Raw genomic sequence first — 17,466 nt, forward strand, 5'->3', positions numbered from 1 at the left:
GGTCCGATAACACGGTTGGTATTCATTCATTCGTTATCTCTCTGCGTTAGTGTCCCAATTTATAAATGACTGGAGAATAAAATTTATAAATACTTTCATTATTAATATTTTTCATATCACACATAGCCAGTATGCACAATGTATGTAGGTATGTATCATGTACGTTTTACAAAACAGTTTAACAGCTCGTTAAATTTTAATCATTACTTAATTAAATCCCTTTATATCTTTAAACTCTTTAAGATAAAAAATGCATGCATAGGAATTCTAAACGGGGTCTAAAAGTAACTAGGCTAAAGGTTTGAATCAAATACTTTAGAATAAATATCATGAATTTTACTAACCTTTTACGATAGATCTGCTTGAATCCACAAATATATTATATGTAACCTTTATAATAAGTAATTGCGTCCTTATAAAATATTGTAGTACCTATATTATGTTTTATTGTTTTGCCTTTGCTACCGAATACGATTTATGCATTTCTATAATATATTTTCTATGATTGACAAAATAACGGAATGCTTTGCAGCTTTTGGAGAATCCTGACGACAACTGGGTCCGGGGAGAGACGAACTTGATTGCCGTGTTATTCTTACTCGTGGGGGTGCTTACCGGCGTCGGCATATTCTTCCAAATATTTATTTTCAACTTGACAGGTGTCAGGCTTACTGCGCGACTTAGGTAAATAACATTTTATTGTTCCTTTTTAGTAGTTCTCTCAATACGACACTTGGCCTTACAAATACTTCGTTTAGTCGAATTCGTCAGAAGATATCGCAGCTCTTTAATTGATCACAGGCCATTTTTTGTTTGCGTTTTATAAATAATGTTTACAGCAGTTCCGTACCCTATTTTCTGAAGGGGCCGCTTAATGATAATAGTAGTTATAAATAGTATATTATTCATAACTTGAAATTTTCATAAGTTAAATATAAGTTTTAAATGGGACAGTATAGGGAAATCTAAAACCATAGAAGATGCAAGGAAACTGTCTTAGGAATCATCAAGTCTATTTTTGTAAAAACAATTTTGGCATACCTACTCAATTTTTTTGTCAAGTTTGAGTTCTTTATAAATTTGAGTTCTGCTAAGGGATCATTTCATTGTATGCGACGAAAAATTCGGAACATCCGAAGTTGTTAAAATTACATATAAAATTTGTCATACAAAATTAATAAAATTGACTAATTTTTAAATGCTAATAGCCTCCGTTTGTTATAAAGATGATTTCGTGACTGGTTTAAGTTTTGGAGAAAGTTTACTTGTTAACTTGAGAGTTCTAATTTTTCCATTTATTTTGTCAAAGTAAAAACACATGTCGTATCCCCCCGTGTTGACATTTTTTGGCATATTTGTAAAAATGTGCATTGGCACCTGTATCGAAATTGTTATTTTCTATAGTAAATTATCGCTAGATACCTATAACTTACACCTTCCAACTGGATTACTCGCTCTGATGCAGAATCTTCGTTGTTAACTCTATTATTAGGTTATCTTATCAGTGCGTCTATTATTTGATAAGTAACTATTATATATTTATAAGACAAAACAAACAAACGATATGAATTTAAACATGTTTGTTCTTTCTGTTTCTCTTTAACTATATGTCGCTTATTATTATATTGTAAATTCCACCTATAGTAATCATGAAGTTGTATTCAATTTTGCACGTTCTAAAAACCATCGGTTTCACGATTATCTCTATCGAACCTTTATATCTCTCGATTGAAAAGTTTTCTTCAAAATTTGCTCATTAGCAATAAGGTCGATTATTGCATTTTGTTTGTTCTGAATATTGAAGAAAATTGAGGCTATCAGCGCAATAGAGCTGAAACCCACATTGAATTTATTTTCTACAGCATTACCTTAAATGATATTAAAGTACACATCGAATTATTTTATATTTGGATGCTATTTTCATGTATAAGAAAATATTTAATTATGCTTTTTTTTTATACGCTTTTGCGCTAATAACCTTAATTTATGTTAATATTAAATTTTATAGGGTAGCAGCGTTTGCCGCGATGTTGAAACAAGAGATCGGTTGGTTCGACAATCCAGCAAACGGAGTGGGAGCATTGTGCGGCAGATTGGCTGCGGATGCCGCTGCTGTCCAAGGGGTCGGTAACTTCTGCAGCTTACGCTACAGTTTTAGTAGCTGTAGATCTCTTTGTGAAAGAGTTCGTCCAGGGAACTACTGCCACCTTACCTAATTTTGCCGCCAAGCAGTAACCTGAGCATTATTACTGTGTTCCGGTTTTGAAGGGTACGGGTGCTGGTGAAATCACAGGCACGTAGAACTTGTCAACTTATATCTCCGGATGACGGGCGTAAGGCAAAACACTCAGATCTTTGCGATTCAAAGCTTTGAGAAAAGTATCGCTTACCACCACGCGCACGATTTGTTCGTCCCTTCACTTGGTACACTATCATAATAAAAAACCATCCAGTCCATTACTATGTATGACGGTTTGTCACCGCCATGTTTGACACAGATTACAAATTGTGGCTATCACCAGACAAGCCAAAGTCAAACACTCTTCCGTGATGGTACCAACCACCGACTCATTAATTTCTACCTTACACCATCTTAATACACCGGTGACCACTGGTGCACCTACACCTACATTTTTTGTGAACGTGGTTTTAATATTACAGTTTGTGTGAACAGTGTGTGTAAAAAATGTCCCATGTTTCATTTTCCCTAAGTTCATCCAGATGACTGAAAAATAGCAACCTGGTCGCCTAATGTTTGATTATAAATTAGGTTATATTTTGCTGTGTTACCTAACGTATATTTTTTTATCGCACGTCACATGATAATTAAATTAAAATCATTAACTCGTTTATCTCGGGGTGCATCACTGGTGGAGCGCGAACAACCCGCCCCTCTGGCGGAATACACAACTGATGGTCACACACAAGATTTTCTATATGTTAAGAAATCGAAGGTGCCTTTAGACAAATTGTAAAAATTAACGTTCCTACCCTGTGTAATAGTTAGTTATAATAGTGTAGTTCAGAAGTTTGATACTGTGTAAGAAAGTAAAAAAAACCTACGTTAAAAAAGTATTTAAATATTCGAGAAATATATAAAAATGTAATAGAAAACTAAAACACACTAATAAACATACTATGACAAAACTTTTGGTAAGGTATATTGATTATGAACAAATAATAATAATAAATATAAAGTAATAAAATAAAACTCTACTGGGATCGAGACATCATCATCGACCGCTCTATCTTCAGCAACAGACCTGACATAACACTAACTGTATAATCTGCAAAGTCCACCTTCATCATAGATATTGCCGTTCCCAGCACAAACAATCTAAAATAGAAACACACTGAAAAAATACAAAAATACATACCTTTAGCAGACGAAATCAAACAGATGTCGCACCAAGAAACCTGTTAACGAACAAGCGAAGAATTATAATATCAGGTAAAGTACTAAAATAATATATTTAAATAGAAATAACATAAATTGGTAAAAAAACAATGCTTTGGCGGCCCGCTGACAACGACTGACAAATTTATTCGTTAAAATTATTCGTCGCTCTCAGCGAGCCACTGCACCAGCCAGTTGCCAACAAAACCATTAAGATAGTCCCCATTATAATTTTATCAACTGGTAAAAATTATACATCTGCACCCTAAAGCATATATACCTCTACAAAAGTCAATTGTATCAGACACATGCTCGATAGTCCGCCGCTTCTTGAACATGACCTAACTCCAAAATACAGCTGATACATAGGGCGCACTATAAGTTTCCGGAACTGGCCACTTACATAAACAATATTTAAAAAGTAATTCCAACATTTGAAAATGGAACTCTTTAGCTGAGGAGTATACTTTGTTTCATCTGTCTGTCACTTGTTTTTACATAGTGGCGTCATTTTAGAAATTGGTTGTCTACATCACCATGGAATTTACTCGTGAAAATTTTCGTAGTATGATTTTCTACGACTTTAACTATAACTTAACAGCTCAGCTGAGCTTCGCTCGGCTTGCAAGACGACTATTTATAACTGGTTTGCAGTATTCAAACGCGGTCGTGTGAATCTCAGTGACAAATTTCGTGATGGTCGCCCGTCCACGTATGATTAAAACAGACAGGCATGTGACATACCATGAGATTCGGGCATCTTTAGGCATAGACATGAATCAAATATAATCAGTACTACACAAACATTTGGGTGTGAAAAAGCTGCACTCTCGGTCCCACACAATTTGACTGAGGCTCAAAAACGGATCGCGTCACTTGGTGCAATTCCATGTTTACCAGATTCAACGAAGAGGCGTCAAATTTGATGTGGGACATCGTAACAGATGACGAAGCATACACTTATAGTTACGATCCCAAAACAAAGCAGCAATCGAACGTATGGGTCTTTCGAGATGAGCCGAAACCAACCAAAGTGATGCCCATGCAAAGTGCTTCGAAGCGGATGATTTCTTCTTTTTTTAATAAAACTGGACACGTGGCTACTGTTGCTTTGGAGAATATTTGTACCGTGAATAGTAGTTGGTACACAACCATTTGTTTGCCGGAAGTTATTGAAAACTCCGTAAAAATAACCGTAAACGCCGTATCATCTTGCACCACGATAATGCCAGGTTTCACACGGCCGTCTGGCCGTGAGAAGACAAATGAATTTTTGAAGGTGAACAACGTTGATCTTATGAGCCATCCCGCGTCTGGCACCTTGTGACTTTCATTTATTTCCAAAAATTAAGAACCAGTTACGCGGTTAACGATTTTCATCACTGAAGAGGCTGTCGAAGAGTAAGAAAAATATGTTTCAGAGATTGTCACGGAGAAGTGGCATAAATGTTTTCAAAATTGGTTCATTCGTAGGAAAAAGGGAATATTTTGAGAAACAATAAATTAATTTCTGACCATTTATAATATTTTTTCTTATTCTTCCGGAAACTTTTGTAAACCATTTGTAAAATGTAGACAGTTTTTATTTAGTCTTGTAGATAGTTTTTAGATAATTTATAGTCTTTGATAAAACTATTAAAGACTTAGTAATGCTATTTTAAAACCAAAATACTAAACCGTTACAAACATAAGTCGCAATTATTTCACCATATTAAGACTGTTTATAGATATAACAGTTTTAAGGCGTATAAAGTGTGCTCCTTGGGATCCCATCAGAGTTACTCAACCGAACCAGAATACTTGGCTTGGGCCCATATCTGGTCCCGAATATCCGACACTGAGTCGAATCAGAGAAGAGAGAAAAATCTTTGTAATAATAATAATAAAAATAAGAGAACATTAAGACGAGGGTCTCATGAAAGCCGAAACCGAGAAACGCCGAACGTATCTCAACCTGGCGCACGAGATCACCGACATACGTGATGTGGCCTCCACTGAAATAATCTCAATTGATTTGCCCGGAAATGAGTTCGTTCCAGTCAGCCTTGCTAACACCTTGAGGCGGTTGGATTTCTATGGCGTGTCCAGCTCAAAGATTCAGCACAAATGCAGAATGCGGTCCTGCTCGATACGACGCGTATAGTTCTTGAACTTGAGTCCCTGACCCCGGCCGACTGTGCCATTGTCGGGGAATGCCGTATCACCCATTTAAAAATTCAAAATTTAACTTTTTAGGCCTTAATAGAAGCTAAAATAAATAATAATAATATAGTAAGAAAATAAAGTATAAAATATTCCTTATTGCGCATTAAAAAATTACAGTGACACAGAATAGAAAATGTAAGTGTCACAGAATAAGTTAATGACAGTAATAATATTTTAGTCACCCAACTCGCATTCACTGTGGCCTAAAACCTCGCCTGCGAGGAGATCCATGCCGAGCAGTGGGAGGATGGTGATATAGTTAAATTGATCCCGCTCTGAGAGAGTTAATTCACTCTATTTGATTTTCCAGGCAACCGGTACCCGAATCGGTGCGCTAATGCAAGCATTCGCTACAATCGCAATTGGTTTCACGTTGTCTTTATGGTTCACGTGGAAGATGACGCTTGTGACCCTAATTAGTGTGCCTTTGGTCATCGGAGCCGTGATTCTGGAGAGCCGTGTACTCGCAAAAGGGTTGGAAGCTGTGAGGAAAGCGTCCCACAAGGCTACTACAATTGGTACCGAAGCTATTTCCAATATACGCACCGTTTCCGCCTTTTGTGAGTACTTTCAAACTTGCTTTTCTTTTTAACCGACTTCAAAAAAAGGAGGAGGTTCTCAATTCAACTGTGTGTTTTTTGTATGTATGTTACGCGATAACTCCGGCATTTGTCAACCGATTTTGATGATTCTTTTTTGTTGGAAAGAGGGTAACTCAGATGTGGTACCATTTAAATTTGAGGAAAATATTCCACCTCTAAGGGTGGCAAACTAGGGGATGAATGACTTTTGACGTCGGTTTTTTTACTCTGTACTGATCTTTTCTAATTTGTATTTTATATGAAACTTCAAAGTCAAAACTGAAAGTCTGGCGTGCTATTTATTGACTGTATCATCGTTTCAGATAGTGTGATGGCTAAAATCAACAAAAACTTTCAACATTTACATGTTATGTAGTAGATATAACGTAGCCATCTAGAATTTTTGACGACCTCGTTGGCTCAACGGTTTGCACTGTGGAAGCTGGACGAGTATGTTCCGGGTTTGATTCCCGGTGAGACTAATTTGGGAAATGAACTTTTCTAAATTGGTTCTGGTCTGGGTGTTCTAGGTTAGGGCCCCAGAGTGAATTCCGTTACTTCGGTTTGGTACCTATGCATAGTAGGTACAGGGAATTCTCTAGTTTGAGACCACGTAATTGGTTTGGTTGTCTGGCACATTATTATTTTTTTTTAATTTAACGCTACGTTTTTGTTTTAGAGTGCGTCATTATCGTTATGTAGGTATTACGCCCAGAGCTTAGTTCTACTGTGCAGTCTACGCATTTCGCATCTTACGCGCGCGTTCTTTCTGTGGCCAACCTTTCAGAAACTAATCGGTGTTCTTATCAGAACAAGTTAGGAAGGAAAAATAGTAGAGAATAAAGTACAAAATTGCCATTTTTTAAAAAGTCCAGAAAATAAACGTTTTGAAAAAGGATTTATTTACCTAATTAAAATAATCACACATTTAATAGGTACCTACCAAGGACACGTTCCCATTATGTCGTAACGTTTTATTTATCGTTGGACGACTGTCGCATCTAGCCTGTTCCAATATCATGACTATCTGTCGTGACTATGTCGTGGACGTGTATTTTGTCGTTGAACGACTGTCGTGTCTAGCTGTTATATCTGATTACATGATGGCTGACATGACTTTTCGCATTTCTAAATGCAAGATGGCGGGCACGATTTCTCAAATAATGGAAAGTTGGGTATCTTTTTCGACATATTTAAGGGTGCTCATTACGAATATAGCACTTCTTTGTAAATCCAAGACGACAGACTAGATTTGTCAAAAAAATGCAATAAGGGTATCTTTTTCGAGGTATTTGGGGGTGCTCATTACGAATATGGCACTCATTTCTAAATCCAAGATGGCGGGCACGATTTTTCGAATAATGGTAAGTTGGGTATCGTTTTCGAGGTATTTGTGGGTGCTCATTACGAATAATAGCACTTATTTGTAAATCCAAGGTAGCGGACACGTTTTTTCAAAAAACCGCAATATGGATATCGTTTTCGAGGTATTTGGGGATGCTCAACACGAATATGGCACTCATTTGTAAATCCAAGATGGCGGGCACAATTTTTCGAAAAAAAAAATATCTCGAAAACGATACCCAACTTGCCATTATTTGAGAAATCGTGCGTCTATAATTCTCGTTGTCGATCGACAATGTCGATTATACGTTGTCGATTATATTAATACGTTCTGGCATTCTTCTTAATTTTTTTTTTTCAGTTTTAACAAAATAAGTGAAAGTAACGTTTCTTCGTCAGAATCCATCGTGTAACTAAGTCGAAAGATAAAACATCACTAAAAATTTGGTCGCACTTCAGCAGCGCAACAGTCGCGCGGCTGCAGCGCGGCTAACAGCGCACAGTGGAGTATTTGACCTCAAAATGCGGTCAAAATTATTTCTTGCCATTTTTTTATTTGAGATCATTTCAAATTCTGTTTTTAATACTATATAGTTAATTTACTGTAATAATACAGGGTGAAAAAAAAATTAAATATTTAATATTTATTGCCAAAAATAGTAATACATACATATGATACAAGGCTTCACTACATAAAATAATTTCGACACCCACAATTTTCCACATTCAACTCTTGAACTTTTAAGGACCCACTTGCACAAACAGTTTTACAGTTTCTGGTAAAAAAGGGTGGCTTATTCTAAGTTTTTGCCGTTTTCGCATACAGCTGAGAAATGGATCTGAACTTAGCAAAAGTCTGTTGAAAATATCTTTATTGCACAGCACTCTTGAGAACTTCCTCGCAAAATCGAGTCTGTAAGACCGAAAATGTTTGTTCCTGGCTTCAGCAGCCTCCTCAGAGAGTTGTCCGATAGGTAGAAGGGCATGCTTGATAATAGTATTACCATGTATGAGGATTTTGTGTAATGTGGGTGTCATTGGATGCCAACCATATAATTTCACATACAGTTCCGCGGTCTCTTGGGCAAAATTTGCAAACTTGGTTTCATCGATTTCATGGCCAGAGGAAATAGCTTCTAATATTACTTTAAACTTCTGGATGAGGCCTATGTCGATGCCTGTGATTTCAGAAGCTGTTTCAGGATCACTGAAAAACCTTCTGGCTGTATTTCCCGAGTTTGAATTTCCAAAGCCGGCTTTAGGGACATCTACAATCAATCCCATTTTCTGTTTGAAATCTTTTAGAATTCGTTTTTTCGTTTCTTTGACAATATTTTTTTCATCTTCACCCCTAGCTTGCCATTTTTTAATAGGCATTTTATAGGCTATGTGCAGGAGTGTCTCAAATAATCGGATTCTCGCATGTAAAGTTGAAAGCCCGAATTTAAGTGCTTCAGGATTTTCCGTCTTGGTTGTTTTAAAATCGTTAAACTCTTTTGCTGTTTTTCCACATATGTAGCATCTCATGGTCGACGTTGTACCCGTGGCCGCATTGCACACCTTTGCATCTACCATAGTTGGAAACAAGGTATGTCGAACATACATCACTCCAGTAGAATTTGATACTTGTGTCTTTGTCAATTGTTTTATTTGGTCCTCTACATATTTTATTTCATTTTTTATAATATTTGCAGTTTCATGATGGAACCTTATTCGAATTGGCCGACAGAACCGCGGCGATGACGGTGTTGGGTTCTGCCATAAAATTTTCTTTTGGTCTCCGATATTTGATTGTAATCGTATAGGAACCAATGAACTTTGAAATATATTGGAATCATCGTCTGAATCGTTTTCAAACTTTTGCTGGAATTGACTCTGTTGACTACCATCGCAACCCCACTTCGTTATAAGTTCCATATCTTGTAATTCTTCTGGAGTACAGGTTTCAAATACATCTTCTAGATATTTGCATAGTCTAGAAACCGTGTGATTTAATAAATCTTGGAGATGAACTTCTGCACAAGTTTCTGTTACACGCATTGATTCTTCCCTCGGATAACAATCCTTTTTCGCTGCTTTGATTAGCGAATAACATGGATAGATACTCTTATTCGACTCGTGTAATATTTCGTATTGTCTTTTGGTAAAATCACACTCAATGAAGAGGGACAAAGCTTCTGAAGCTGAATGTTTCTTTACAGACATTTGTTGAGCCCCAAAAAGCGCTTTTTTAAACTTTTTCGCCCTTGTGGGAGTGGCAGTGACGTCTTTTATAATATTCGATGCTTCGACGTTTCCTAATTTTCGTTGACTAACTCGGGCAGCATATGTCAGCTCTTCGACAGGCACCTGCTCTCGAAGTTCTTTTGTTTTGCGTCTTTTGCTGCGATCAGTTTCGCGATCTTTTGCTGGAACGCCTTGTTTGGTCGTCCTGGTTTTGACGAAGATATTGTTGACCAGCTATGCAATGTTATGGAAGCATCTAACCATTTTTTATTTTTTATTAAAAAACGGGCTTCTGTGTTATTGGCCAAGCTCCATCTTTGCTTTAAATCTGACGTAAAATGTTTCAGATCATTCCTTAAAGTTTGGAACTCATTTTCTGGACATTTCGTTAATTCCAGTAGTTTCTGTTCCATGTCCAATAACTTTTGATCCAGTTTTCGTTTACTGCTGTCTTTGAAAATCATGTACAATGATCTTCGAGACATTTGGATATTTTTTGAGGTCGAACCTAAAACAAAAAACACCATCTTAAGTTAATGAGCAAATACAACGAAAAACTACCTACGTAAGATGAACAGTTATAAAAAAAAATGGTGGCAAGATGGGTGAGATATTTTTGTATGGAAAGCATTATTAAGATGCATAGTTAATATTATTAAAAGTCTATTTGCCCGATCTTGCCCGGAACAACAACAAAAACACTTATGTTCTAAACAATTTCGTCAAAAGTATTTATACTTTAGTGTAACTCATAAAAAATAAATTATACATATAGAAAAACGAACATAATTTGGTATCAAAATGTAGTACATACCCTGAGCCTCAGTATCCATTGAAAATCTTCTCAAAAAACACTACACAAAACTCAAAATGCAATAGAAATAGGGCGTATCGAGAACAAAGACGTGCGCATTCAACATCGACTAGATTCCGACTACCTGCACCCCGAGCGGGCGGGCTTCAGGTCAATTTTGGAACCGGTTTATGATAACCCATGTAGTGAGGCGTGCAAACAATGTAATTAGGGCCTCTTTTGTTAAAAAAAAATTTTTCGACTTTTGACCGGATTTTTAAGACAAATACTCCACTGTGCGCAGGGCGCGTTAGAGTGGTTACACACGGCACTTTTAGCCTGCTTCTCCTGTAAAGTGGAGATGATTTGTTCGAAAGTACTAATGAAGATGATTTGTTGAAAGTACACGCTCCAGCGTTATCGTGTAGATGTAACGATCAAAGTCTGATATCTAGCTATAGATGTATCCCAGGGTTGCCGTGTGGCAACATCGTCGTCCGCATTTTTAATTTACAAAGTTAAATATCAGTCATGGTTGTATCAAATCGAAGGAAGCTATGGTGGATTTCTCACGTTTTGACCAATTTTGTGTAAATTTCTGTTTTGGCCTCTAGTATGTCGCCATGGATTAACCACTTTGATGATCCTTAACGATTATGACATAATATAGGTATAATTATTAATACAAAGATCGAACACTCAGAAAAAGCACTCAGAAAAAATTCCTTCGATCCGACCGAATTATAACAAACTAGTGGAGTAATTTCACAAAAAATAATTGAATATCAATTCAATAAAAATTTAAATAATATAGGTATTTTTCACCGTAAATATTGATACGGTATAAAACTCCTTCATCTCTGTGTAGATTCATTACGCAAGCGTGCATTCTTTACTTAATTGAAAAAGTTCCTAATCTGAATCTTACATTAAATTTAATTTATTTCAAAGTGGCGGACAATTGTCTTACTTTATAGCTCCTAGTACAAATTCAGCATTATCTATTTTTTTTTAACCAAAATGTGTCAGGCGGCGAAGAAGGTATCCTACAGCGGTACTGCAAAGCGGGGATGGAGGCCCGAGGAACAGCGCGTAAGAACTTGCGTTGGCGCGGGTGCGTGTTCGCTTTCGGACAGACCGCGCCGGTCGCCGGCTACGCACTTGCGCTCTGGTATGGAGGCGTGCTCGTCGCGAATGGTGAATTACATTACAAAAACGTAATCAAGTAAGTCAACAATTTTTTAACTTTCACTCCTAGTAAGAATATAAAGAGTATGTGATCACTGGAAAAGTTGTGCTTTTCTAAGTTTCCGAGAAACGGACTTGTTTTGACATGTATACGTTTTTCCCGCATTTTAATATCTCTAGTGTATGTGCGTTGATTTGCCCTTAGTTCGAAATTTACGTTGAAAATATGCGTATATGGTGTTGTAGAGTGTCGGAGGCGCTGATTTTCGGCGCATGGATGATGGGGCAGGCGATGGCGTTTGCGCCGAACTTCAGCGCGGCCGTGTCGGCGGCAGGTCGCGTGCTAGCACTGCTGGAGCGCAAACCGCTCGTCGCCAGCACCACCACCCCCACCGTGCACGAGGACTATGTCAGTATAATAATGAAACACCTTCCCCACTCTCCCTTCTTAAAGTTCATGGACAAGAAAACTTTGTAAAACGCCATGTTCATAACAAATATACCTGTAAAAAAGTGATCTATCCATGAAATCGGTGATTTTCATAACCATTTTCTACTGTGTCCCGTATATCACAGGAGGACCCTGACAAAAACAATTTAAAACAAAAAAGGAGAATGTTCTCCGTGTATAAAATATATTTTCGATAAAAGAAATTCGCGTAAGAAAACGAATGAAATTCGTACCTACTCTGTTATAAACTTGTGTGTGTCATATTAAACACAATAGTAACATAACCTTTACTAAATAAATAGGTTACAAAGGGCAAGATCGACTACAAGAACATTCACTTTTCCTACCCTACGAGACGCGAAGTGACGGTACTGCGTGGCCTCACGTTACCTGTACCACAGGGCAAGCGGATCGCGCTCGTGGGGCCCAGCGGCTGCGGCAAATCAACGCTTATACAGTTGCTGCAGCGGTTATATGACCCTGATTCTGGTAATGTGGTGAGTATAACATCTAGATCAAGTCGACAAATTAACGTTGATTCAGTAGCTGGATCCAGTGTAACAAGCGCTAAATTAGATATAAAACAAATATCCAGAGGCTTGCAAAGCTAAGTGCGATACGTTGCGCGAAGCGTTACGACAACTTAGAGGGCCCCATTAAACCAATGCCTTCGTTTTTCATCCGCAATCACGTCTGCGGTGGCAATAATTTTTAATCATATTGGTTTCATATAAATATCTATTCAAGTACCTATGTAAGATATTGGGATACGTTCATAAATTTTAACAACTGCATTAACACTCAAGCGTGTCGCGAAATGCACGTACGTAGTACGATGTCCATGTCGTACCCACCCCTATAATATTAGGAACCTCTACTCTCGAAGTTGTTGATGATTATATGTACCTCTGACAAACCGTCCAATTAGGCAGAAGCAACTCGTCGAGGAAGAGGTGAATTGTTGAATCCGACTCGGTTGGTCAGCTTTCGCGAAGTTCCGGGACGTCTTCTCGTCTGCAATACAATACAGACAAAAGTCTTCTAGCAGTGCGTGTTGCCAGCGATGACCTACGACCTATTGGCCTAATAAAAAAGCTCAAAGTCACTCAACGAGCTATGGAGCGAGCAATACTCGGCATTTCTCCACGTGATCGAATTAGAAATGAGGAGATCCGTAGAAGAACGAAAGTCACCGACATAGCTTAAAGGATTAGCAAGTTGAAATGGCAGTGGGCAGGGCACATACCTCGTAGAACTGATAGCCGTCGGGGCAGAAAGATTCTCGAATAGAGACCACAAACCGGAAGACGTTCAGTGGGAAGGCCCCCTATTAGATGGACAGATGACCTGGTAAGGGCGGCGGGTGACCAATGGATGCACATCATGTCCGACCGACATGACAATCTTTGGGGGAAGCCTATGTTCAGCAGTGGACATCTACCGGCTGATATGATGATGATACTGATGTGTCGCGAAACCAGTTTCACACGACCGGTGATGGGTTGACAACGCGCCACCTTGCGCCCACAGGTCATGGAAACAGAGCCACACGTGAGACAGCTTATGATGACGTGAGTTAACGCAAGCAAGCGCATACGGAGTGGATAAATAAAATTCAAAATTTGACTAAACTGTGACAACTCGCCGTGAATATATGCCGTTGAAAACTTACAGCGCATACTCGTTTGTAAAATGAATTCCATACGGAATCGCCTGCTAAAGCGCAGACCGCAGGAAACCAGCATTACACAAAAATGCCATAAACTGACTACCGAGACCGCAGATTCCACCGCAGATTCAAAACGCGTTAATTTCACAGGACGTTAAGAGCAACCCCTCGCAACGTTTTTTTTTTCACTTTTCTGACATTGTCGGATATTAAATTAATAGTATTGTAAATATTTCAGTACATGGACGGCTACAGTATAACAGGCGACATGCGGTTGACAACCTTGAGAAAGAACTTAGGCATTGTGTCGCAAGAGCCTTCGTTATTCGACCGCAGTATCAAGGAGAATATTGCTTATGGGGACAACACTAGATCAGTTCCCATAGAAGAAATCGTTACTGCTGCTAAGGCCGCCAACGTGCACTCCTTCATTGCAGCGTTGCCTGAAGTACGTATGCCAACTTCGTAGCTAAGCATTGTGAGCTTTACATGCTGACATATTACTTTTTCACTATGTTGTTTTGTTCTGTAATAATGTCTAATGTTGTTAAAATGTTATACTAGTAAATATTGACTATACGAGTCAATGTTCGTGTTTTTATTCGAACATTTTATGTTATTGGTCATGACTCAAGTGTAGGGGAGAAGAGAAGAGATGTAGGCCTTTGAACAATGTTTTGTATATCTGGTTATAAAATCCTAAATCATTATTAAGTATTTACTTGTTTTGTTTGCTGCAGTGGTTAGACCTATTATTTGGCTAAAATCATTCATAAGCGCGATCAAAAAGTTTATAATTCTGTCAGAATTCTTATTATTTGTGAAGGAACTCAAATGTTGTTGGGGGGGCACCTTTGAATCCATCTCAGATTACAAAACACTAGGCAGATGGACTGCGCCGAACACGAAAGTGAATCCACCAAAGCAAATACAAATTCAAAAGCCAATACAAACTCGCGTCAGTACTAAGCACAGCGTCGCAGTGTTTGCACGTCACGAGGGATTAATTATTTTTTATTTAAAATGACGTCTTGTGTCTTTAAACGTTGTAAAAGTTGTTCCCAAAAACAAAAAAAAATAAGATGGAATATCTTTTCACAGGAAACTATTGTTACTTTAACTGTTTTTTTACTAGATATTTTTTGAGATTCACTCGGAACACAAAACCTCGACATAAATTCACACGTGTTGCCAGTTTATATATCGAAATAAGTTTCCTTCAATTTGATAAATATGCATGAGTGTTAGAAGCATCGAATAATTCATACTTTTATAGTATTTACCGCGCCCCTCCTAGTTGTCACGCACACAATAAATAATGCATGCATTATACACACAGAATAGTCGAATCGCAGCCGTCTTTAGGTTACTCAGATTTATCTAAATTATTCTCAAACCAATGTTTAATCGCCATACTGTAATTACATAAAAGAAAACGTTCAAAAATAGCTAAAATTTTAGCCCAATAGATACAGAGGATTTCCATTGTTATGTGCACATATCATAAACAGAGTGATTTTGTAAGAAAGCGTTTCAATAAAATTTAAAAAAATATTACAGTGTGACATGACTTCACAGGTTCTAAAGAGTTTAATTGGGAAGCAAATATTTTTTGTCAAATTAGAACATAATCGTCAATGCTATGGAATTGACTACGAAGTTAATTTAAAAAAAAAATTAACAGACAAGTATTTGATGGTGAGATTGCGTTACATATCAAAATTAGAAACGAATACTCGGTATATAGACGCGAAACGGTAGTATTATAAAAAATGTGTACAAAATAAAGGTTATTAAGATATTGTGTAACTGCCATTGTAATAAATATTTTGAACTATCAAAGTTTTCCAATTTAAAATATCTTAATAAAATATTCTTTCCTTTGTGTGATGTAAATCAAACAATACCAATTAAATGTTAACTTACATTGCATATAATTTGTTTTATAACGACGTCGCATCATGAAACGATGCGGCGGGTAGCACGACGCGACGTCGTATCATGTTTATATGTAAGAGCCTTAATTGTAATATTCAATTTGCAGGGCTACGACACTCGACTGGGCGCTCGCGCGTCGCAAGTTTCCGGTGGTCAGAAACAGAGAATCGCCATCGCACGCGCATTGATCCGAAATCCTCGTATTTTATTGTTAGACGAAGCTACGTCGGCCCTTGATACACATAGCGAGAAAGTAAGTAGGAATAATTGGTTATACCTCTCATATTTTTCACTTGATCAATTTGCTCGATTGTGATTTATCACATGAACATGTTGAAGATAGATTTTTGATATCCGAATCTGAACGAATACCAAAGATATTTACGGTTAAAATCACAGACAGGAAATAGTATGTTAACACAGTGACGACTGCCGCCTTCGGCAGTCTACTTCGATTTACCGGAAGTGACATACTTGACTCGCTGTTTTCTACTTATCTTTATTTCACATGATTTTGCTGTGACATCATATATTTTGTTTAAAACCAGGTGGTACAAGAAGCTCTGGACCGCGCTAGTGAAGGGCGAACATGTCTAATAATCGCTCATCGTCTAGCGACCATTAAAAATGCCGATCTTATATGCGTACTTAACGGAGGAGTAGTAGCCGAGAGTGGTACCCACGAGGAGCTAATAAAACGTCAAGGAATTTACGCTAACCTGTACGAATTACAATGCGGTATAGTCGAAGAAGATACTGAAGATGAAGGCACCGTTCAAACGGGTGGCCACAATTAGACAAATTCAGGTTCGATTGTCTATTTAATAGGAATCGTTTATACTATAGATTTACCAACAAATGAATGTCGGGCCTGCGCCTAAAAAGTCCGAACCTATAAGGCGTTAAAATCACATAGCGTCAATCGCGCGTCATTCTTCGTTTGTTCGACTGACAGCGCACTTGTCATTCATGCAGTACTATATAATAAAAACTTGTAAAAATTACTCAAGTAAAGTAAAAAAACAGGATTTTGTATCATATTTGCACTAAAAAATATATATATTTTGTTATCATATTTATCATTTAAAAGTGTTATTTTGTACAGTTGTATAGTATTTAATTTATATATTTAAATTATCGTAAATATAAATTACAAAAGCAAACTAAATAATCAATCAAAGTCTTTTTATAACCGATATATATAAAAAGAAAGAGACCGATTACGTAAATTTCATGAAGCTTATATAAACTTCTTGGTCACTTTCAATTTCGTTACTCTTGTGTTCAAGTAATTTTCAGTCGAAGCTAAATATGATGCATTTTGTTAAGTTTCCAGTAGAAGCTATATGGTGTTTTTGGACCCTTAAATTGTTGCAATCAAAATTAAGCAGTACTACAATGACGTCACAATTTAAATTAAATGTTTGATTTTTTTTAATTTCGGTACATATCACTACGTATAAATAGGTTAATTTCGGACATTTTTCTATGTTTCTTTGTATTAGACACGACGTCCATTTGTTGGTAGGTCAATGGTTTATACCAACTGATTTATTGGGAACGTGCATTAACTATAAGGTGTAGTGAAGCGTGGATAGCATGCTTATATTTTCTAAGTAATTTTGTCGACTACTTATGAATGCCGAGTAGAGGCCCACTTTTTTCTGTCCATTA

The 17,466-nt window shown here is 37.3% G+C and overlaps 2 protein-coding genes across 6 annotated transcripts in view; one reads left to right on the forward strand and one right to left on the reverse strand.

Moving 5' to 3' along the window:
- The window catches only part of LOC113239250 (multidrug resistance protein homolog 49-like), an 80,058-nt gene extending 63,249 nt beyond the window's left edge, over window positions 1-16,809 (forward strand). For all 5 annotated transcript variants that reach the window (XM_026476170.1, XM_026476172.1, XM_026476171.1 and 2 more), the window contains 9 exons: window positions 533-684; window positions 2,009-2,123; window positions 5,913-6,162; window positions 11,576-11,771; window positions 11,981-12,143; window positions 12,488-12,682; window positions 14,093-14,302; window positions 15,899-16,045; window positions 16,341-16,809. In XM_026476170.1, coding sequence (XP_026331955.1) covers window positions 533-684; window positions 2,009-2,123; window positions 5,913-6,162; window positions 11,576-11,771; window positions 11,981-12,143; window positions 12,488-12,682; window positions 14,093-14,302; window positions 15,899-16,045; window positions 16,341-16,589 — 1,677 coding nt within the window. In that variant the 3' untranslated portion in view covers window positions 16,590-16,809. The remainder of the gene's footprint in view (window positions 1-532; window positions 685-2,008; window positions 2,124-5,912; window positions 6,163-11,575; window positions 11,772-11,980; window positions 12,144-12,487; window positions 12,683-14,092; window positions 14,303-15,898; window positions 16,046-16,340) is intronic.
- LOC113239252 lies at window positions 8,060-9,402 on the reverse strand. Its single transcript, XM_026476176.1, has 2 exons — window positions 8,826-9,402; window positions 8,060-8,795 (listed from the first exon to the last, which is right to left on the reverse strand). The coding sequence occupies exons 1-2, from the start codon at window positions 9,130-9,132 to the stop codon at window positions 8,269-8,271; spliced, it is 834 nt and encodes a 277-aa protein (XP_026331961.1). The 5' UTR covers window positions 9,133-9,402; the 3' UTR covers window positions 8,060-8,268.
- Window positions 16,810-17,466: the final 657 nt, after the last annotated feature.

This window comes from Hyposmocoma kahamanoa, unplaced genomic scaffold (assembly GCF_003589595.1).
Source record: "Hyposmocoma kahamanoa isolate Upper Pololo Valley unplaced genomic scaffold, ASM358959v1 99705, whole genome shotgun sequence".
Taxonomy (NCBI): domain Eukaryota; kingdom Metazoa; phylum Arthropoda; class Insecta; order Lepidoptera; family Cosmopterigidae; genus Hyposmocoma; species Hyposmocoma kahamanoa.